This window comes from Motacilla alba, chromosome 6 (genome assembly GCF_015832195.1).
Source record: "Motacilla alba alba isolate MOTALB_02 chromosome 6, Motacilla_alba_V1.0_pri, whole genome shotgun sequence".
In the NCBI taxonomy this organism is placed as follows: Eukaryota; Metazoa; Chordata; class Aves; order Passeriformes; family Motacillidae; genus Motacilla; species Motacilla alba.
Window position 1 is genome coordinate 10,508,492 of NC_052021.1, and position 24,254 is coordinate 10,532,745.

General features: G+C 38.0%; 1 protein-coding gene across 1 annotated transcript in view; it reads right to left on the minus strand.

Moving 5' to 3' along the window:
- The window catches only part of NRG3 (neuregulin 3), a 352,731-nt gene that overhangs the window by 205,363 nt on the left and 123,114 nt on the right, over positions 1 to 24,254 (minus strand). The window contains exon 2 of the mRNA XM_038141232.1: positions 2,220 to 2,349. Coding sequence (XP_037997160.1) covers positions 2,220 to 2,349 — 130 coding nt within the window. The remainder of the gene's footprint in view (positions 1 to 2,219; positions 2,350 to 24,254) is intronic.

The window sequence follows — 24,254 nt, forward strand, 5'->3', positions numbered from 1 at the left end:
CAGAAAAACACCTGCATCCCACTCATTACAGCACTGTGACAAAGACACACAGTCTACCCAGGTAGAGATACAACATTTAAGGGTCAAATTTAAATGTTTCTCTCTATTAATGATAAACCTATCAGTATAAAAGTGATTCTGAACAATTGTTTCTTGCAGTGTCCAAGGCCCTTACAAAACTAAACAAACTACTACAACTAATTACCCTTTAAATTTTCAACTCTATCTTCTTTTGCCGTACGAAAATCATTGCCCCGTTTGGTTATTTTGGTGCTGCATCGTTCAGAGTATCCTAAAAAAGATGTTTAATTCCCAGAGAAGATGCCAGTGCCTGGAACTTGTACAGGCAGCAAAACCCTCAAACACAGGAGCCAAGAACGGGAGCCAAGGGTCTCCCAGAGATACAGCAGCTTCCCTATGGAAGGATAACACAGGGAAGGTGGTGGAAAAATTTCACTTTGCTCTAAAGAAGGAAAAGTCAACATTTCAGCTTGCTGAGTTAACAGGGGAAAGCTTGGGTGGAAAACTTCTAACCATTAGCCAGGCTGCACTATCAGAATCACAGGAAATAAATGAGGATTTGACAAAGACGATAGAAAAGATCCTGACAGTCAAACAAACAAACCAACAAAATTTTTTTTTTTTAATGTAACCCACAGTTTACAAAACCAGTCTGTTGAAAGAGGTTAGCTACTAAATTTATCAGCCAATTAAAAAATTCTCCTATACATCCATTTTTCTCTGCTATTTTATAGCATTTTTGTTCAGTTTGAATATACTAACTATGAGAAACACTTAAATAATTGATATAATTCCCTTAACAGCTCATGACATTTCTAAGAGAGACCAAAAAACCTCATCTGCTTGGAAAAAAAAAAAAATCTGTATAGTATTATGATGGCAGTAAAAAAAGACATCAATTTTCTACAATAAATTAATCATAATATTTAAGCATGTCATACCAAAACATAAAGAAGGGAAATGAATGATCACTGAACCATACACAAATGAATGGAAAAATCACTAGTATTGTATAAAAAAGTGAAAATCTTGGAAATATTCTTCTGATGACAAGCAGAATTTCATCAATCTTGAAATTGATAAATTTCCACTTTTAAGCCAGGCACATGCGATTTCGCAACTTTTTCTGCTTTTATTGGGACTTAGCAGCTCAAGTTCCAAATCCTTCAGGAAATCTTCTGTCCTCAATACTTTTCATTATCTAAGTTAGAGTTCTCCATACATCTAGGTGTTCGGATTAGAATTTGGGCATATGAGTGCCCAGGAGACACAAGTGTATCTCAGATACACCTTCTGTGAGCCAAACACAGTATCTTGGGAGTAAACTAGATCACAAGTAATCCAAAATGGAAACCTGTTCTTCTGTTTAAAAGACTGCTTAAATAATTGGGGGTCTGGTGGTTATGTGTGTTAAAATCCTCATCTTTAGGAAGATATTGCAGTATTCCTTCTACATTTCACTCTTTTCTACTGGCCTCTATGGCTAAATAATAATAATAATAATAATAATAATAATAATAATAATAATAAGTGATCTGGCTTTCTTTTCTGATATTCTTTTCAATACATTCAAGATGGCTTGCATAATAGCAGAAGTTCAGGAGTATAAAAGTTTCAACAGCTATAGAGCAGGTCCAGATAGCTGTTGTAGCCCATTTTATCTTTCAGTAATTAAAATTAAGAAACCCTAATTCTTAAAACCTGCTATAGAGCAGGTTCAGATAGCTGTTGTAGCCCATTTTATCTTTCAGTAATTAAAATTAAGAAACCCTAATTCTTAAAACTACTAGCCCTTCATCTCTCTCAATTAACAGTACATATAGCTATTGTCAAATACTCTAGCTGGAGTACCCAAAATAAAGGAATGCTTCTGGTATGTAGGGGAATATAGGACTTTTATATGTAAAAAACCCAAAAAAATGAAACAGCAATCCTTACATTATTAGAAAATAGAATATTGAAGATTTTTCTTTTCTATGGAAAGATGGAAAAATGTTTCTTCTTATATCTACATATTTATATTTATGATTATGACAAACTAGTAAAATACCCACCAGCTGCAAGGGACGCAGCCGAATTGGAGGAAAAAAATTCCATTGCTTTCCAACATTCTACATCTGAATGTTTGGGGTTTTTTTTCCTAATGCTTCCTCCCTGAGGCAGAAGGCCTTTCTGGCACTTTTTGGCAGGGGACTTACCGGCAGTGTTTGTGGGATCCTGTTAAGGTTTCGATCACGAAGCATTCCCCTTCGTTGAGACAATATGCAAGGTCCTTGTCTTTGCATGGCTTAAAGTGCTCCGAGCGCTCCGTGGAATACGTTGTAGTGTCTGAGGAGAAAACAGGCAAAGGAAAGAACTCTGTAAGGACCAATACAGGGTATTCCTACAGTACACGTGAAATTAATTTGATCATACTGGGCTCAGTGACATCAAACACAGACTAAAAGAAATGGAAAGCACAGGGCACACGAACCTTCCTTGGACTGCAGCATTATTTGCAGTCAGGTTTCTTAAAAGAGTCACAATACTTGCAGATAAACAAACCAGGTTGCAGCAAAGTTGGAGCATGATCTCAAACACTTCTCAACCACAACCAATTTCCAAGGTTTCCCTGCTCAAATGTAAAGACACCTGCTTTGTGTCCTTTAACCAGAACAATATTTTCATATTACTACACCAAAATACGGTTTGAAATAAGATACAATTTTTTTCATAAAAACCAATCACAAGTAGTTAATACAATGTAAATTGAAAAAAACAAGCAAACAAACTAAACAACAACAACAAAAACCCACTACAATGAAAGAGAGAAAAAAAAAGCCGAATACCCAAGGTCAATGCTAATTTGAATCACCAGTCACAAAAACAGCCTGAAACTCAAACACAAGCCATGTACCAGTGATTGTGTCATTTCACACAGATATCTGTAGGTGTATGTAAGCCCACCCCCAAAACACAGTTAAAGGCTTGATTACAGGTAGGACTTTTGGCTGCACCTTTGGAACATTTAGTTAGTTAATTAGATTTGGAATAGACTGACAGTATGTCAAGGGTGAACTACCATTCCCGTCTTCTAATAAAACTCTTTAACCTTTCCAATCCAGTTGGATTAATCAACAATAAACTGAAATTTTCAGAGGAAGATGCCTGACTGACACATATTTTAATTTTCTTCACTATGATAAGGTTTTGTCTAACAAAGAGTGATTTTCAAAGTAGATTATGATTTCCACAGAGCCATGCTTTAATCTTCATAGTCAATCTTATTCAAAAAGTTTAAATTCCTAATCACTTTGCAGGACCTGATATACACCAAAATGGTAAGAGAACATTTCATTGTATATCATACAGCCTATCACAAAAGATTACTTTGACTGTTGTTAAATAAATGAAGCAGCACTCAACAGACACAGAACCTCGCAAATTCAAAGTTATACAAACACTTTAACTTGGTTTTGCTCATAACTTAATACAAGGTAAATATCCACCAAACTAACACCAAAGTTGAAAACCAAAATACTGAACCTGTAACAATATACCTGTAACTACAGTTCTGCAAGAAAATTCAGATAATCCAAAAAAACTGTTAAAGTAACTCTTTTTGTTCTCAGCATATTTTTAATAAAATACCTCTACAAGTCTTCCTTATATGCAGACTAAATGTCAGAAGATAAATAAAGATAATAAAACACATCTGAAAACAATAAGAAAATCCACACCCTATTCTTGGTATGCAACACTTCGTTGTTTTATCTCTCCAGGGAGAAAAAGTTTTAGTGTTTTCAGTGGAGAGAAAAAATATCCTGGGAATAAACTCTAACAGTCTTTCCTCAAATGTTTTTTACAGATTCAGAACAAAAGCCTGTACCATTGTCACCAGTAGCAGCACTTACAAAAAAGACACAGGCTAAATAGAAGCTATGTTTTTAATGTTGGCAAGCAAACCCTGAACTGAAATGTATCAATTTGAATTTTGGAGACAATGCGAGATGTTTACAGATGCAAACAGTGACTAGCATCTCACTGTTGGCATTTCAAGATTGATCAGCTTTAATGTTAAAAAAAAAAAATCCTCACATGGAAAAGAGGTAGCCCAGTTACTTTTTAATGTCAGTTTTACCCAGGAGCACTAAATTGACCATTTAAAACTTGATTAGGCAAAATCAACTATAAACCTGAGTAACCAGTTATATTTCTACCCCTTTTAAAGATGGAAAACTGAAGGTAACGTTATTTGAAAGCACTCCTCATAATTACAAAAGCGAAGTAAAACTGTTCGATGAGCAGAAACTCAGCTTGATCCAGCTTTAGGGAACAGAACACTTGTATTTTTATTTGTGAGCCTGCTCTGAAGAAGCAATCTGTGCAAACACCTTTATGAAGGCAGCTGCAATACACACACCAAAGGAATCTGAGGTGCTCCCAAAGGACAGGAGCAAAACGAGGGGGATCCAGCGTGGCTGAGGCAGTGACGCAGTGAATTCTCAGAGCACGGCTTTTGAAGTGCAGGAGCCTCCTCATCTACCATCATTAGATCAAGAACACTTTGCCAAGGTCAGCGATTTAAAGTTTTAGATGAAATAGATGCCTGAAAACTTTTGTTCTGCTTTATTTTAATTACACCTCTGTTTATTATTAATCAACCCTTGTGTTTTATTTATAAGTGGGTGTAAGTTGCATTACTTCATTTTCTCCACTTGGACACAATCTCAAGCTTTTCTTTTGTGTTCTGTCCCTCACATTTCAAATTAAGTACAACAGTTGTAGGTAACAATGATGCTGGCAGCTCCTTATGGCAGCCTTGGATTGCACTCCCCATGTTGAAAAGTACTCAAGAATTGGTATATTTTCTTAAATAAATAATCCCATTAAAAGTCACTTTTCAATTAGTCTTTTCTGGTTTGGAATATTTGTGGAAGTCTAAGCAAGTTGATCCACAAGGACTCTTCACAGAGCTGAGCCGTGCACAGATCCCTGGCTGCAGAGATGAGGCATCTGAGCTCAAAGGTCATTCACCAACATTCCCAAGCTGTGCCACTAACTGATATCCCAGATATCCCTGACGCTGCTGGGTACTTTCTGCTGGAGAGAACTCACATATCCCATACCTGAGTTTCATAGAAGTTACAATCCTGCTGTTGTTTTATGTTGCATTGACAAACTCGGCTACAGCTTCATAAAATATTGATAAAAACAAAACCTAAAAAGTGGTTCTAAACATAACTACAGAAAGTACAAAACAACAGGAAACACTGTAGAGACTACACAGTTTTCCTGATCCTTTATGGAATAAATAATAAATCCTATTTTCTCTTGTTTTATTTTACTCCTAACCAAATACTGAATTGACTTTTCCATGGTGGAATTGTCTTTCATAGCTTCAGAAGCCTGGTAAATAAACACCATTGCATTGTGATGTTTGACTTTTTTATGATTTTTCTAAAAGAACTAATAAAACCTAGGCATTCAAAAAAAAATTGGATAATAGAGCTCCTTAATTTATTTTTAGTCTTTGAATGTGGTAACAGTTCCACATGTTTATAAGTAACAAAGGGTAATTTATTTTAAGTATTCAGATGTCCCTGAATTCAGTGCATATTCCTTAAGGTATTTTTTTTCCTTTTTTTAATTGCTGCGTGTCCAGGTGTTTCATGCAAAAGCAGCAGGGGATATTGATTTCTGCTGGAATCTTCCCAACTAAGTTGGAATAAAAAAATTCTAGGCACTCTTGTTCTTGTTTTTCTTGCCTTACTAGACCAGTAAAGGTTTACGCATGATTCCCATACTCCAAAAAATTGATATATCATTGCCAACCCTCAGTTACCACTGTGTAATCACATGAATCAGAATTTAATTCACATTTCAAGATCTTTTATACACAAAGAGTTGGTTTCTAAAAACATCCAGTCTTTGGGAGTGCTGAAAAAATCAACAGAAGTTTACAGATATTATTTTATTTTGTTTATGTCTAAAACAGTCTAAAAAAGTGTTAGTGAAGTTATAATCTTGTCTCATTAATGTATGCCATCATATTTGTACCAGCACAGGATGGCTCATTACAGCTGATTTTTGAGTGATCTTCAAGGCATGATATGGTTACCAGAGATGTTATTTGCTCCTTCAAGGCTACCACATTCAGTGTTTCTAATCCTATGCCCTGATACTGCTAAAATCTGTAACTGACAGGGGAAAATGTAGGAAAAGAAAGAATGCATGATTTAAGATATCCTGAGAAACAGCAGCATTCAGGGCAGCTGCTTCTGCACAGATTGCAGCAGCAGCCATCCCATCCATCACATCTGTCCTGCAGCATTCCAGCTTCAGAAACAGATTTTACTGGTTACATCTCAAACAAAGCAAGTTTCCCATGCTAGCTGTAAATGATACCCACACTCCCTGGCCCACTCACTGTGAACATTTTTTCCAGGCAGACAACATTAGCTGGTGTAGGGAGAAAACTGACCCAGGAGAAGAAGAGATGGAAAGGCTTTGTATAACTTTTGTGAACTAGCAGAGAGGCACCCAAACTCTGCAGCTACAGAGTCATTAACACAGGCAAGGCAAATGCTTGGTGCATTTCCACCAAGGAATATTCATTTTAACACCAGAGCTCACACACTACAAGAGTTTTCAAAATGCTGCATATTGTGACTACCATGGGTATTACCCACTTTACAGATTCAGTATCAACATGCAAACTGGCTTTTCCTTTATCTTTTTATCCATTTATAACTGATCATTTCCCAGAGAGCCATTACTTACTGAGGCACCAAAAAAGCAAGATGCTTATTTTAAATCCCTGATCCCATTTCTAAATGCACTGCAAAAAATAAGCCAGATACAGGCAACTGAATTGCCTCTGAAAATATAACTTTAGTTATCAAAAAAATACCTTCTGAAGAAACCCCAACATTTTAAACAATATATTCCTGATTCACTACTGCATTCTACAAAGAAGGCAGCATAAAAACTTAGTTAATAGCATATAGGGAGTTAAATTTTGTGTTTGGTGAAGTCAATGGCAAAATATTTACAATGATTCGGTACAAGCAGGGTTCCCTGAAGTCTCTATAGTGCTTCTCTCTAGTGCCTCTATCCTGACATCTCAGAAGTCTTGCACAAAAAATGCAACTTACACACAGAATAGTTTAGATGTGATTTTGTTTATTCACTTACTGAACCTTAAAAAACAATGAACCTCAAATTTTTATTCCTGTGCTTCTGGAAGTATCCTGGTTTAGGAAGGTTATTTCCCAGTTTAGTGCTTCCCCTATTCCCTCTCCAGATGGAAACACAAAAGGCAAAGCTCACAGGTCAAGATAAGAGCGATTTACTGGAAACAGCGAGGAGGAAAGAAAGGGAACAGTAACAGCAACAATACTGATAACAAAATGTACAATGAGAGGGTGATTCATTTGTGAAATGTTCACCAAGCCAAGGGCAATGACAAACAAGGAGGTCAGACCCTCTGGACACCATGATTCCCCTCATTGGAAAAAAAAAAACAAACCCTCCTTCCTTCTCAGATGGGATAGAGTCCCTTTCCTGCCCCTGGAAAAGGAGAGGTGGGCAGGGGAAGAAAATACCAAGTCCTATGAAGATATTCATTAAGGCAGAAGGAAGGGAAACCATAAATATTTAGTGTTTATTTTGATTTAGCCTTAGCTGATGGTAAGCTCTTTCTCAAGTTGTTGATATTTGCAAAGAAAACATTCTAGACATTGACATTTCTAATGCAAAGCAGAGATTTTGCTTTGTCAGCGCTACCTGAACATCAGCTGGCCTTACCCATGAAATAGTTGAATTAAAAAATTCTAGTATAAAACTATGACAATTAGGAAAAAAAAAACAAACCTTCATGTTTTTAAAATAATGACAAGGTTCTTGTTCTGAACTTACTTGAACTCTTTTGCATATATTTATATATTATTAAAATCAAAAGCTTAATTAAAAACAGGAAAAGTATTTTTTTTTGCATTTACAGAGGCAATTTTGTATCAACAAGCAATAGAGTTCTGGATGTTGATTATTCAAGAAGCTACCCCTTAGCCATTTTTGTGCCAGGGAAAATTGTATTTAATCCAATAACACTTTCAAAGCTTTGATTGCATCATGATATAAAACAAAGTTGTGCTACAGATATGGGACTCATTAGAGATTTTCTATTATCCTTCAGATTCAAATGAACAAATCTGTGTAATTTAGCAACAAACTGAAAACTCAGCAAATGCATCAAAACAAGGTCATTTACAGGTGTTGGCTTCCCAGCCAGACTGGGGGGAGCTGGAATTGTTATCAGAGGCGGCCCCGGTGTCTTCCCTTGGCATTTCATTGTGAGCATTACATAAGAAAGCTCATGTGATATTACCTCAACCAGCACATTTCTCTGTTGGTACAAACCAGCACATCCTCACATTTCTCCCGTCTCACCAGAGCACAGCATCACCTGCACAACTGCAGAGACAACACAGAATGCTTCCAGAAGAGATTACAGACAGTCATCTCTCCAAAAATCACATATGCTCTCTCATCAGAAACTCCTAAATTAATTCTTTAAGTGTGACCTTGTTGTTCATATTTTCTAAATGTTTTTGCAGTTGGAAATCACTATACACAAGTACTAATACATATCTTGAAAAACATATGGAAGCATTTTCAAGTTACTAGTGCGTTATTAGCAAGTATCATGTCTTATTTACTTGATGCAAAAAGCTCTGAAATATAAAATAATCCCTTTACTTTCATGACTTAAAAAAATCATACTAATCAAGCATTAGTTCTAAAAAGAATGTACAAAAATATGCCCACGTAATGCTTTGTCACAACAAACTCCAAAGCAGAAAAGGAAATAACGCCAGTATCACTTTGAAATAGAATATCTGATCACATCTGTCAGAATTTAAATACTGAACCCCAAACACCACTGAAATTCATCTCTGTATGGGCAATTTGCACATCAGAGCCTGCATTCTCCTGTGCTGCTCAAACTGACACCAGGGAAAGCTGAACAACTGAGAAATGACTCAGGGGAGAACCCTATGAGACACAAAGGGCCAGAAGTTCGGTGTCTAGGAGCCAAGGAAACAGGAGTGACTAAGACTCTAAAAGGTTTTAGTGTTCAAAGTGAAGAATTACTCTGAAACTGAGTTATGACAGTTCTGATGGGCTCTGTAGGTGCAGAGTGCTTTTATCAATCAAATGCATTCAGTTGTCCTTCAGTAGGACTTATTAATTGATCTAAAAGAAGCTAATAGAGGAAATCAGTGAAACAGCGGCATAACAGAGATTGTGCCAGAAGCAGATCCATCACCCACACCAGGGCTTCTCTCTTCTTTGACCCCTGCAGTCCCACCTATCCCAGCATATTGACATCTCTGGAGACTCCAAAAGCCCTTGAGACTGGATGGCACCACGGCACCAAAAAGGGACACCCTCTTGAGGATGTGAAAATAGCTCTAGGAATAAAAATAGCTCTCCAATAGATGGAGAAATGGAAAAGCCGTTAAATTTAAAGCACAAAAACAAAACAGTAAATTAATTTAAAAAATAAAATATAGATTTCAAGAGGTGCAAGCAAAACATAGGAGGGGCACCCCAAACCAGAAAACTATATGTAGGTTAAAAGATGCTAGAAGAAAGCAGATGTAGCACACATCTGTGATATCTGCAATCACCAGCACTCTGAAATTTAAAAAAACCACAACAAAACCCACAAAAAACCACCACACATGAAGTCTAGTGAATCAAATCAAGAAGAAGGAAAAAAAGCAACTAAATTACCCAAATAATTCAGTACTGCTACAACATGAGTATAAAAGTGGTGTTACAATTATTGTTACATGTAGTAAAAGACCAAATTAACAGTCCTCCAAATATTTTTATTTCTTATATCACAGCTGTCTTCTTTCTCCCTCTGCCTGTGAAACCTTGTGTGGGGGTGGGAGTTTAGATGCAAGGACGAGAGGAGAGTAAGGGAATGACATAAACCTTAGATCTGGAAGGCAAATATTTCTGTTTAGAACATGCAGGGACTTAGCTTGCCCAGCTCTTGTTGGAGAAAGAAGTGCTAGAATTGATAGAGGAAGACTCATAGCTAATGGCAGCTGGCAAATGTCCTTGCTGAGCAGTAACACTTTTTCAGCTGCAGATCTGGAACAATCTGTATTTGCACATCTTTGCACATCATGGTATAGCAAAGTTCTTCTGGAACAGAGTATTGAGTGATTCTATACGTCTTCATGGCAAGCAGCAGCAAAGGGAAAACAGAGGCCAATGGCTCCAGAGGGCAGGGACACTGGCCTGATCAATGTTCTAAGGCTCATTGTTTTTCTGGATCATTTACCATTTCCTTAAAGTTGTACAGGAACTATCCAACACTGTGTTTTCAACACTGAATAAATCACTTCTTAGAGTTGCCACCAAGGCACTGTAGGCTTAGAGAGAAATACCTAATGGAATAAAAGAATTCTTCTAGTTATATGGGGAAATACTTAACATTTTAATGTAAAAATACTAATTATCAAGAAGATACGAGTAGGTTGTTTGACTGGCAGTGATGCTCTTTCTCCAAGGAATTGAAATAGGTCAAACAATACATTGACTAGAAACAAGGGAAATAAGAAAAGCTATTTTAACTCTAAGCTTCTGCATATTTCCAAGGCATGCAATCTAAAATTTATTCATTACTTCATTTATAATTCTGACATCCTTGTTGTGTGGACATGCAAAGTCAGCCTATGAAGCATTACCATTACTCTCCACATTTCCTTTCACAAAGAAACCCATATATTCTAAATTATGCATTATTTTTTAAATCTTTTCTCCTCACTTTATTTCTTTTAATTCAGTCTTCCAGAACAGAAAGGGGATGGGCATAACAAGGTAAAGTGCCTTTGCAATAGTTCCCTCAATCTGCACTGCTCTGTCCTTGTGTATGGATTACCTCAGAGGATTTCTCTTTTTCTCAGGTAAGGAGAACAATTTGCCATCTCTTTTTAATGTGGCACTGTCAGAAGTTCACACAGTGCAAATCCCTTTACTTGTCTTTACTACCAGCACACAACAAACTGCTCAGCTTTATTGGCCAGCATTTTCCAATGCCAGTAATTAGGTAAATCACATGTAGCTTTTTAATTTACACACACACTGCTTCAGCACAGCCAAGAGTCAGTCAACTGTGCTAAGGAAGAACTGGATAATGAGGCTCTTGGTGGGCTACCACAGCTTCAGAAATCAGACTGCAGTCAACAAAACTCAAATTGGGTTCAGTTTGACCGGAGATGTCAAAGGTACATCTAATATCCTAACATCTGTATAAATATTCTGCAGTATTTCACAGAATAATATAAACATGATTTTTTCTATTTCATTACTCTTTGGCCTTTGGATCATATTCAAATCAATTTAGTTGCATCCTCCTCTGATCTTCAATTTAACACAAAATTATGAGTTCAACATCCGTGATACAAATCTAAGTCATTGCCTGTTAAGTGAAACAGATTTTTCTGCTAAATTCTCTGCAACTGAGACTATTATGTTGGTACAAGTTTAAAAACTGAAATCCGTTGGCTGGCTGCCTATTACTGAAGTATTCACAGCCTTAGTGCAATAAGCCAGTATAAATATTCTTGTTAATGGTAAAGTAAGAAGTAAAGGGAAGAGAAGACACGGAGTTTGGGACTATAAGGGAAGACACCTGGATGAAGACAGAGTATAATGCACTCTGAAATTTCTCTTGGGAACAGCACCACTACAAGTAATATTCTGGTGGGGATCCTGTTTTTACCTCAGTCTCCACAAGCCACAACACTGTAAAGTTGCATTTGGAAGCACATAAATGCTCCTACATCCAACATGCTCCACAGCTCTGATTTTGCAGCCTGTCACCATACTCACCCTGAGCGAAGCATCGCAGGGTCTCACACGTGATCAAACAAGTGCTTCATTATCAAGTTCCAGGAGATGGAATTATTAGTTAAAATCTGCATTTCCCATTTCAGTGCATTTAATTCATTAATTTAAGTGTTAAATTCAGAGTTAATATGTATTTTCTTCCTATGGTGGAGGTGGTTTAGAGCATGGCTCACTAGCAGGTAAGGGGAAAGATGCACACAGCTCTTTTATATAATGCTACCAAGAAGATTATGAAGCATCGGAAACTTAATTAACACCAAAGCTAGCCACCAAAAGAAAGTCTAACCTATTTGCCTTCCACATTTAATATTCTCTACAGCAGCTTTATCCTTCCACAACCATCAAGAGAGTACATATAATTCAGTCTCTTAACAGTGACAGCAAACTAGTAAATGAGTATATTATTGCCCCTCTTGTCTATGTCTTTCAAGCTCTTCCAACTCCTTCTGAGACCTGAGCATCAGAAGCCCACAAAGCACTCAAGCCTTAGCATCTGCAATTATTCAATGATTTATAAAAAAAATCCAATGCCCCACCATCTACTCCTTTTCTAATAGTTCCCTCCCTGCTGCACACACAGAGCCTCCAGCACTGCATACACACATCAAGGCAAAACAGCACTGACTGCTGCTGAGTTCTGGTTGCCATCAGCCACAGAAGTTCTCTTTCACTGCCAGGCACCTGTGAGCTGACACACTGGCACCCTGAGGTGCATCTCACCAGCAATTCCAGCTGCCAGAGCTTTTTGGGGTTATGGGTATTTCTGGACATCGTAGTGTTCATCCTTTATTATTTTTGAGTGACTGAAGCATTACTGCAGGCAAGCAGAGTGCTGTGCAGTAAACATACTCTGCTTTTTTCAGTAGAATCTGCTTGTTTTGGTGTGAGTTGTGGTTTTTTGGTTTTACATTACTGAATCAACCTGTACTGTGCATCCTTCAATAAAATAGTTGCAAAAGCTATGATTAAAAACATCCCAGTAATTACTAAACTCCTCTAGAAATCATGAAGAAAAAATACATCCCTGAGAACTAAGACTAACTAGAAATTTAAGTTCTCAAAACCACTCAGGGTAATTTTCTATTCATTAATGACCAGACAGACTTTCAAGGTCTTATGCTCTGCCTTCCCACCTTTAAACTTTTTTTTTAGGAAAATGATAATATATTATTTTACGTTAGAACTCACAAAAAACCAAACCAAACCAAAGCAATGCACAAAAACCTACCAACCCTATAATTTTATGTACCTGAGAAAGCAGTGTAATTGTAGGACAAATAAATTCAATGGTCAGTTTTCCCCTCCAGTGCTGCACAAACTCACAAAACACGAGGTCAGCGGGGTGGGCTTCTAGCAGTGTAAATTAAATGCTACACAAACCTCAGTCTTCCTTCACACTTCAACTTACAACAAAAACAGCATGACAGAACAAAGCCACCACTACCCGAATGTCAAGAAGGACAACAATGTTAAAATAGCATCAACAAATCTGCACCGTAGCAACATTTTATGATATTTGTGATTTTCCCCTATTTTGCATTAGGAAAGGAAGAGAATGAAACATCTGTAGCAGCTTTTCTCCTTGCTCTGAGAAGCTCTAATATGCATTCTCACCTTTCAGTCTTCTCCACTCTGCAATTACTGATTTAGATAATAGAGACTAAGCACAATTGTAGCATTCATCTTGCAACAAAACTAGCCTTGAAATAGAAAACACAAGTATTGCTTTGCTTTCCTACACTCCTGAATCAAATCAAATCCATGTTAATCTAGGTTATCTACCAGTGTTAGCTAGCAGAGAACATGAAATTTCACATACTGAAGTTGCATCCTTGTTTCATTACACAGATTAAGTTAATATATAACTGAAACATCTCCTACCTTTACCCATGAGAAATCTGGGCAACATCACAAGCACTTTGTTCTCACTGTACCGGTTTGATGGTCGCAAAGCAGTCAGCTTTGCACTGCTAAACAAAACAGCTTGAGGTTCAACAAATCAGCAGTGTTGGCATCTGATATAGCTCAAGTAAGGGGGAGGAGAGTCATTGCGAGATGTCACTGACAACTCCATTTCCACTTCTGTGCAAATTAAATGTAGGCTGGGGCACAGCAATGGAACATAATTAGACATAAAAAGTAGGACTGCAGGCTCTGGTTGACTGAAGATACTAGTACAGGAGAGAAAAAGCCAATTAAACCAGTAGTTTAACTCACAAACTGCAGCATTAATAATCCTAATAGAACTACAAAACAACAACCACAGAAGTCCAGTTCTGGCAACGCAACACTGGGCACCTCCAATGGCAGCCTAATTCCATTGTAAAATCTCTCCATTGCAAACTGCATCGTATACACACTGCTCTGGTGCCACCACGTTGGAGAAAAACATATACAAGCAACAGCTGTGATCACTGAAATATGAGAATACAGTACAAGCAATTAACAATTGGGTGAGAAAAGATAACAGGAAAACTACATTATCCTCTTTTGATGGCTTCTAATTTTTAAAGCTGCTATATACAACAACTGAATAACTGTTCTAACTTAGACCACTTACACATCTTTCAACCTGCTAACCAGAATAATAAGCACAGTATTTCACAATCATTACTGTGGTAGGCCATTTTTAATGACATTTTATAACTAGTAGGGGATTTATTGTCTACTCAGAAGCTGCCCACTAGGCAGCAAACTTACCACTACTGCAGCTGTCTCTGAATTTGTCATGTTACAAAGCTGACTCAGACAGTGGTTCCGTGCCAGAAGATCTTTGGCAGCAGCAGCAAAAATCCTAGTAATATCCTCTGGAAAGCACAACTGCTACTCTTGGAAGGGTGGAAAAGACCAAGAAAAAAATCAGCTGATAAAACAGATAAGCTAGCTTCAAAATGCTTCAGTGATCACTGCCCCAAGTTCACAAGAGGTGAACCCTATCACCAATCAACTCTTCTAACAGCATCCCAGTTCAGGTTTGTGCAAAGAAGTCCAGGCAGAAATACTCTTCAGAGTATTCTGCTCCCTCCTCTTCCAAAGAATGGTTAACTTAAGACTTTGTTTCTCCAGTCATGTTGCTTTTTAAGTTATTCTCCTGTAATGTTGCCCAGGTCACACCAACATGTACGTAAATCCTTAAGTATGTGAGGCTTTAAATAATGGGTAAAGTGGATTCAAACAGTGGTTCTTGACACAAATAGTTCACCCAGTTTATCCAGGTTCAAATTCAGGGCTTAATTGGGAGAGCCAAGAGACAACTCTCTGCTCACATCCAGATATATTTGCTTCTTAGCCATTCCTAAGAAAACAAAAAGATCATTTCCTTTACAATCTACCCCACTGCTCTCCCAAATAGATCTTCCCAGAGCAAAGATTGTTTTATGGGTGCAAGTTATGACCAAGTATACCATGAAAGAAAATGGAATGAGAGCCTGAGTAAAAAAAAATGAAGGAAGAATAAACCAATCAATCAGGCGCTAAAGCATCATTTCTCCAAATGTAAATGGCATTGGCTAGCAGGTTTTAAAAGGGTCAAAAAATACAAGGCAGGAGAAGGAAAGTGAAAACGACAACTAACAAACAAAAATGCTGGAAATTCAGAATGTCAAGAAAGCACAACAAAAACCTGCTCACACAAACAGCTAACAGGTCCCTTCAGGAACAACACTGAGAACTAAAACAAAAACAAAAAAAAAACAACAAAACACTTAAGACTACATTTTACATAGCTGAGATGTAACTTGGATGAACCCAGGGCTGAAGAAGTATCACTCATTAAACAGTAGGATAGTTGAAGTTTGTAAATAGCAGGTATATCGTTAATAATCCAGTATTTATTTACATATTTTATCCATTCATTTCACAAATCAGTTGAAAGTTTTAGTTAATCTGCTTTAAACTAGGGTATAAGCATACCAGTGCTTCTTCTCCAGTTAGGCCAATATTAAACCAAGACTACTGACATCACTTCCTGAAAAGGGGAAAGTCCCCAACATCTAACCTATCATCTAAACCTGGTTTGGAAGTACCCATTCAGATTGAAATTGCAAGGTAGTTCATTTTGAATCTGGGAAATTTTTTTTCTTCTTTAAAAGAGTTATTTTTACATTGCTTCAGCTTTCAATTTGTTTTTGCCAACAGTAAATTTAGACTGACTGCTCTACAAAGCAGTGGAAAATGTGCGATGGTTTGGACCTAATTAAAACCTGAGCAAAAGCATGGAAAACTTGGGGGCAGGGGAAAGCACACCATCAGAAGTTCTCTAGCATACAGAGAAAGTGGAAATCTCTGGCTTCATGGTTAGACTGAATTACCCATCTTTTGCATAGGGAAAATCTTCATAAATGCAAAGGTTATTTAAACAGATCACATGCCAGCCCTCTTGAATAGGCACTGGCACATAAAGAAAGACATACACCCACATCTAGGACAAGGAGAGAGTCAGAATTTCTTTCCTTAAACCTGATCTCATTTTTGCTGCAACAGCCTCTGTGGGGCACTGGAGGTTGGAGTGAGCTAGAACAAGCTAGAACAATTTTCAGACTATCTAGTTAGCATAAGCAATAAGGTTGGCATCTGGTGGCTCTAAAAATAAATATAACTAAAAAAAAACCACCAGTCCTGAGATGGTAGAATTAATGCTTCACATCCCTTTTGGCAGCTTGTATCTCTCCATTTGCCAGCTACTCTATTTTCTTGCTGTTTTCTCCAGTTGAGTATGCTTCATGGTTATTCAGAAGATTTATGTATTTTCTTATGCTACTGCCTTAGTAATGTCAAACATGCAAGATGATACTTTCTGCTAGCTAATTCTCTTCCCACTAGATGACAAGGACTTCAAAGACAGAACAAACATCTTGAGTCTTTATTACCCAGCTTCCCACTTGCGCACACACTGCATGCAGAGCTTGTTTGAGGTGGCAACTTGATAGCAAAGCAAGACACAGAGCACATCAGTTCTGCTCATCTCGTCGATGCAGATGAGCTGCTGGAGCTCAGCATCAAACAAAGGCAGCAGCACACCCTGCCACACACTTAATCATAAGGCTTGCAAGCTTATCTCTGAGCACCCACGAGATGTGGATATTGCTGAAAATCTTGGCATGTTTTTGTGGTATATCAAAGTTCAAATCAGAAGGAAGTGGCTTTTGAGAATTGAGATCTGTACCACACCTGAACTGACTATCAGAAATTAAAAACTTACAGAATCACCAAGAGCCAGTGTGGAAGCAGATCAGGACTTTCAGACATCCACTATGGCTGGATAAAGTCTCAGCTGGTATCAGCCAAGCCCACAGATCTGTTCCACACACCATGGCTACTTTGATCAACATCTGAATAGTGCTAATACTGGGGATGTTCCAAGAAACAAATACATGTCCCCAAATCCACGTATTGTATTCATAATTATTGTAACATGGCCAATGAGTGCTGCTAATGATTGTTTCAGAAAATAAACAGATCACTGATGCTGCATTTTTCAATGCCAGCACAACTGCAGATGCATCACGAGGCCGTGGGTCTGAGAAACCTCACTTGACACATTCAGAGACTGCAGTGCCCTTCCACGTGCAGCAGTGCAGTGTAACCACTTCTGGTGATTTTCCCAGGCTCCCATTTCATCACAGCATTATCAAACAGATGTGAAACTTCTGAGGCAGTGAACAACCAGGCAAACAGCTGAGAGCGTGTAAATTTATAAAACTTTGGCTGAAATTCAGCCTTCCAACAGCTGCAGCCATGTTCGTGACATTTTGGAAAAATCTAAACTTCACTCCTATAAAGATTTTGCTTTTGTGTGCAAGTTTTTGCTGCCCTATTTTAGGATTCAGGAAGGATTCAACACTTCACATCTCTCTCCCTCTAAGGGTAAAGCTTAATTTTTAATGAACTGTAATTAAGAACTGAAGCCCCACCCTCTGTCCACCCCCACAGAGCTCATAGCTCCAGCAACTCCATCTCTTCTATTTCTTTCTCTCCCCCTTCAGCACTGGAGGCAGAATGTACAGAGAGTGGGACCCTCCCATCTCTTCACAGAATTAGACAGATGAATACACTGGGAGCACACCAGGAAGCAATTCAGATTATGGCATTATTTCAGAAGCTGTGTACTTTGAACATTCCTTGAAATGCCAGAAGAAATCTGAGCATCTGTAATTTTTTGAGTTTTCATATCTGGGACACATTTTATATAGGGAGAACTTTCAAGGGCTGAGGGTTTAGTGTTCTGAGCTATCCTAAAAATCAGAGTATAGCAAAAACCAGGACAGAATCTGCCCTAAAACCAAGAACAGTTACAAGTCTCACTTGGTAGCTGTTAATATTCTCCATATTGCTGTAAGCTATATTTGATATTATTTGTCTAGCATCAGAGCTATGCAGAGTACTTCAAAAAAATGCAGGAAATGGAGATTTACTCCTAGGAAATTTATCTCCCAAGCTTTAAGGAAAAACACACCATGTAAAGGGTCACAAACTACAGAACTACTAAGGTAACCTTCCTCTCTGATTGTTATTCATGTTTCCTAGATGGCTTTCAATAAAGGCTTGATGGCTAAAGAATTAGATAAGCAGTCATTGCAAACATCTAGGCTTTTAGTACAGTGTTCATAATTATGACATAGCAATGACTTTGAGAAAAATAACACCAAAAACAAACAACAACTTCCCCCCACATCCCTTTATTTTTTCCTGTAGGTCCACAAAAGGACTTAGAAACTTCTCCTCAGCTTTTAATTCCACTGTTTCCATAATGCTTTGATCTGGGATTGTTGACAAACATGTACTTCCCAACCCATTCTGAACTGGGTGTCTAATTCTGCAGATATACTTCATTGCTTTGTGTTCATTTTGAGTCTCTTCCTCATATAATTATGGCATACAGGAGTCTGTTCATACACCAACACTGTTTAGTTTCACCAGGACAGAGGCCAGAGCTAATAATATGCATGGCTTGTTGGCAGCAGTGAAAAAAAATGTAGGCTGGTGGGTGCTCCTATCTGATTGTTTATGGAACCAGGCAGGTGCCACCAGGGATAACTTTTGATGATTATGTGCAGGATTTGTGCTTTCTAAGATGATGTCATTAATCCGATACTCTCACCATTCACCTAGTTTTAAATCAAAATGAAGTCCTGTACATATATGCATGCATATGGCTACATAGATGCACTCTGGCTTGCTTGTTTATAAATGTATCAGTTGTTTGGTGAAAGATTTATGGGGTGGATTGCTGGTAAACAACTTTGGCATCTCATCTCAGTTTTATCTGGGGAGAGACTATAACATAAAGAAGACTAAGAAATTATTCTGTGCTTCAGCAAGTATCTTAAAACTCTAACATAGAGCAACTTCCTCTCCCCCTGGAGCTTTGGGTACCCCTGGTGACATTGGTATTCCAACAAATTACAAGTTCACTTTGACAGAAGTACTGGAAAAAACAGTAGAGCTACTTCGTAATTTTCAAACCCAGCAATAAACATGGGATGTTAAAGGCTTCAGCACATTAGTTACTGATCTTAAATATTTTTAATAATATGAAACATTTTAAGATCCACTGTTTGTCACAGATAGAATATTCTCTGTGTTTATTTACTATGATCTAAAGTATCATATTCAAGCAAACCTTATAAAACACTGTTGATAGCAGTTAAGATTCTCAACTTGCTCCAGTTTAAGCAGAGGATGCAAACCTCCCCCAGGTTAGCACTACAGAAAGTTTTATTCCACAAGATGCAAGTTTCATTAGATATTCAGTGGGGAAAAAGCATCTTGAATAAATCTCTCTATCGAAAGAGCTCTTTGGCCTCATGACTGATGCACTACAGGACTATGAAAGGAATGGCAAACATAAAGAGAAAAAAAAAATCCCTCTATTCAGCCCAAGTCCATTTAGAAAAACATGAATATAAATACAATCATTTTTCTGCCTTCTCCATCTCCACTTCGCCCTGCTTCTATGGAAAGCCTTCAAAATGGTAAAGATAGAATATCATCTTTGAATGCATAATTTACAGGGACTTCTGTCTCTCTAAACTCAAAACTAAACTGCTGCCATCCAAAGGCATAGAAAAAACCCCACAAAGCAGGGGTGGGGGAGAAGAAAGTGAAGTCTATATTTTAAGAGCAGTTTTCCAAAACCTCTTAGCTCAAACAGGATCACTTTTGAACAGGCACAGCACCGACTGTGGCTTCTGGCAACCCCCAGCACAAGTAACATGCAATCACAACAAAAGTAGTTGTCTGGGGCTTTTTTACCCTTTCTTCTTTCTTCGGAAAGTCCTGAAAAAAGTAATCTAAAACAAAATAAAGGTTAAAATATTAACCTTTAACAGAAATGCAAGTAAGCCACAGAGAAACAGAGTAATCCACTGGGTGGGACGTACACTGTTTACAGCAGAGCCAAGAAATAAACCAAGTACACTTGAACCATTCCATATCCACTGTCTGAAATGTAATTTTCATTTTTACCAAAGCTTTCTTAAATGAGGATGTGCACCCAAAACACCAGACTTAGATGCAGTCAGCAGCTTATAAAGTGCAAATGTAATGAATCGGCTATTTCTCATTCCAAATCACAAAGTCACAGAATCCAAGTTGGAAGGGACCTTGGGAGGTTGCTAGTGCAGCATCCTTCTCAAAGCTGGGTCAAATGCTGAATTTAGATTGAGTTGCTCAAGGCTTTGTGTTGAGAAGCCTAGAAAACCTCCAAGGACCTGTGTCTTCAATATGAAATTTAAATGAAATATGTCAAGAAGAAAATATCCTGAAGAGATATCCTATCACTCACCTTTTGAAGAAAGCAAGCATGAGAATTCTGATCATAAATAATGCTATTTCATATCACCTCTTTAAAATAGAGGTGTGCAGCAAGTGAGGGCAAGCAGAGGCCAAAAAGGCAACACAGAACTTCAAATTATAAATCCAACCTGTCTTCAGGTCTGAATTTTTTTAAATTCAAATTTAATGTAATTGTGTTTAAAATACAAAAACAATCACACATCCTCCAACAAAGAGCTTCAAACCAACAGGCTCTTTCACAGAGACAGATGCTCTGTGTAAATGTGCACATGAGTACCTCTTGTCCTTTATGTCCCAAAACCACTTTAGGATACTTGTACAACACAAGGTTTTCCAACCACTCTCTTTGGAAGCAGCTGGAAAAACAACTTGCCAAAATAATAACTAGGGTGCAGAGTACTGTAAGGCAATTACTATGATAAAATAGTTTCTTTAACTCAAAATACTTTAAGCCTATCTATGCTCATTTAATATAGTCAAGATGATGTACTCTGTAATATTTTGTGAGACAAAGTTTTTCTACTACGAGACCTGCGTCCATATTCTTTCTTCCCTTTGATTAAAAAAAAAAAAAAGTATTTTAAGAAACTTCTTTTCCAATACGTACAGCCTTGAAATAACTCACTCTAATGGTGGTGGACTGTAAATCTTAAAACAAATGACACATTTATTTCTGACAACACTCTCTAGCAATCATTGTCATTTATGTGTTTTAAAGAGCACACGATGTTGCCTGTGTAAACATTATTTTTTTCCTCTGATTGGTTTCAATAAAGTAATTTTTTCCAGGCAGAACATTTGAATTGCCATACATTGAAAAGCAGAATGTCTTAGACACATCTGGTGGCCTGTTGTTCATACATTTTCAGCTGTGTGGAATAAAATTGTGTTGATGAAGCAGTAAATATTTTTTATTGAACAAAATGAAAGATGAATTCCGAGAACAGTCCACTGTTAATTACTACAGGTACTCTGCCAAATATTTACTTCAAAAATCATCAACAAACCAAGCTCACACAGCAGAATAGACACTTGCACAGTGACCCATGGGGTTCAAGTACAGAGCCCAGCACATCAGACAGCCTTTTTAGTTACCATCTGCAACAGGAACATCATCTTGCTTTTTTTTGCTTCTGTCAGTCTAGCCTTTAGGCATCTGAAATGAAATCTATCCCCGAGATCCTTTGGACATGCCCTGGAAGGTGTGCTGACTAGCATGGCCTCTGTTGAGGCCCTAGTTTAGAGAGTCCACAGTTTACAGTAAGAAGTGCTCTGCAATTCAGCTAGAAGCAAAGCAACCAGTGTAGCCAGTAAACCCCACCTGCCCACAAACCTCAACCTTTAGCTCAAGAAAAAAAAAATAAATAAATTTAATCAGAAGATACGCAACAAGGTTATATGATAATAAAAGAGAGATGGGCGGGGGAAAGAAACCAAATAAAAGAACCCTCAGATTCTTAAATTGTTTTCAACAAGCAAAAAAAGGAACATTGTTTTGCTTCTCCTCTTAACCATGCCAGCTGGCATGCTATCTTCTCCAGACAATGCAGAAGCCCTGGTTTCCTTCTTTGTATCTCTCAGTTATCTAGCTTCACATTTTGCATATCACAGAGATCAGAATCTCTTCCAGAGACTGGCCTCACTGTTGAGCTTTCTAAGACTGCTGCTCATCAGTCTAGTCTTGATTTCAACTGCTGATTCATCAGCATGTGCTTACCTCAAGGGGTCCAGATGACACTTGTTACGCAGCGCAATTAACTTGGGTCACTCTGGGAGAGCTTACAGTTCAACCTTTAATAAAGCATCACACCTACAGATAGGTTACCTGCATGAACAGGACTGCTGATTCCACATACCTAAACCTTGGACTTCAGCAACAGCAGGGAAGTGTTTCTGCATCCTCCACTGGCATGGATTACAGAGGCTCTCGGCCTCTCCAAAACCCAAAGGGCGAGCACCCCCCCGAGCATCCCCTCAAATTCAGGGCACAATACCTGGAGAATTACCCACTGTCTGAAAAACATTCATGTGGAAAGCTGCTGAACTGCACTGAGGTTATTATTTAGGAACTTAGGTCTGCACATGTTCATTTAAATGTTCTCATTTTAAAAATAAAATCACATGACATTCTATTCCAATGCATCTGTAGAGTCAGTGATTCATCTAATCAGTTTGCTCTTGTGAAGTCTGATTTACTGAGTCGCTCCAAGTACAAATAGCTCTGAAATTGTTTTGCTGAATTATTTCATGGCAGTTACATGAGGATGAGTTGAAAATTTTTTCTTCTGTTCAAAGGCAGAGCTCCTGAAAGTGTCATTTGTGTTAGGCCATGACCTAACTTTCATTGATCCACCACCAACACTGAAATCTTAACCCTGAAAGATCTCTGCATTTGGGGAATGTGTGTTAGTGGTGGCTTTCTGGGAAAGAAAGGGATGAAGAAAAATCTGTATCAGTGCTCCTAAAAATAGCTAGCTAGTTCCTGACCTAGCATTCTGCCTTTGCACAACCCATGTTCAGGGAAGGTTTTGAACAACAAAATATAATTAAGTTATATTAGTATTCATATTTATTCACTTACTGCTTTGATGCTGTCACCTCTTCATCAGTTTGCTGCCCGTGGATTTAGGCATTCAAGGTTTGCAGCATCTCCACCCAGACCATTCACAGGCTTGAAGACTCAGGGGAAGACTGGAACAGACTGAAATGTTCCAGGGCTGGGTCCAGCCTACAGATGATGCCTCTGCCTGCTCCCACTGCAGTGAGTTCTAAACTAATTAGTACATGATCTGCTGGCACCTTCTACTCTCAGAAGCACGAAGCTCTCATCAGCTAAGTGTGAAACTATTTACTCAGTTCTCAGGTTATTGCAGCCTGTGATGAGCTGCTGTGGTTAAGAGCAAGCTGTAAATGCAAGCTAGTTAAATTCATTCCTGTTCTCTTCCCATCTTGAGAAGATGGCAGGACTGATTTCAATCAGCATTTTTAGAGACAGGCTGTTTACATGACATACCTACAATTTCTAATGACAACCCAGCATTTTAGCATATAGCCCTCTTTCCCTTCTCATCAAGAGTTTTCATGCAAAAAAGATTAAAAAGAGCAGGAACTGCGCAAGGTTTGTGATTTGTTCAAGGCTGCAGAGTGAGAAGTGCAGTTATTTCATGTAACACCCAACCACTGAATTAGTGGGGTTAAGATCCCACATTTCAGCATGATATCAATTCATGAATTATGTTCTTTATGTCTGGTTAGAAACAATGAGAGGAGAAATCCCACAACACTGGGGGGGAAAAAAAGTAAAACCAGCCATGGAAATGCAATTAAAAGCTTCCCAGCCTGTCCCAGTCTTCAAGGATATATATTCTGCCAGACTGCTCCCATGATGCAAAGGAGTCATTGGCCTTAATAGTAAATTAATGTCAAGGCCTCAGAATGACTTGACAGAATACATTTTATTCTAACTAGGGTTTAAATGGCAAGTAAATAGTAGGGCCTGCCCTTATTTTAATGGACCAATTACA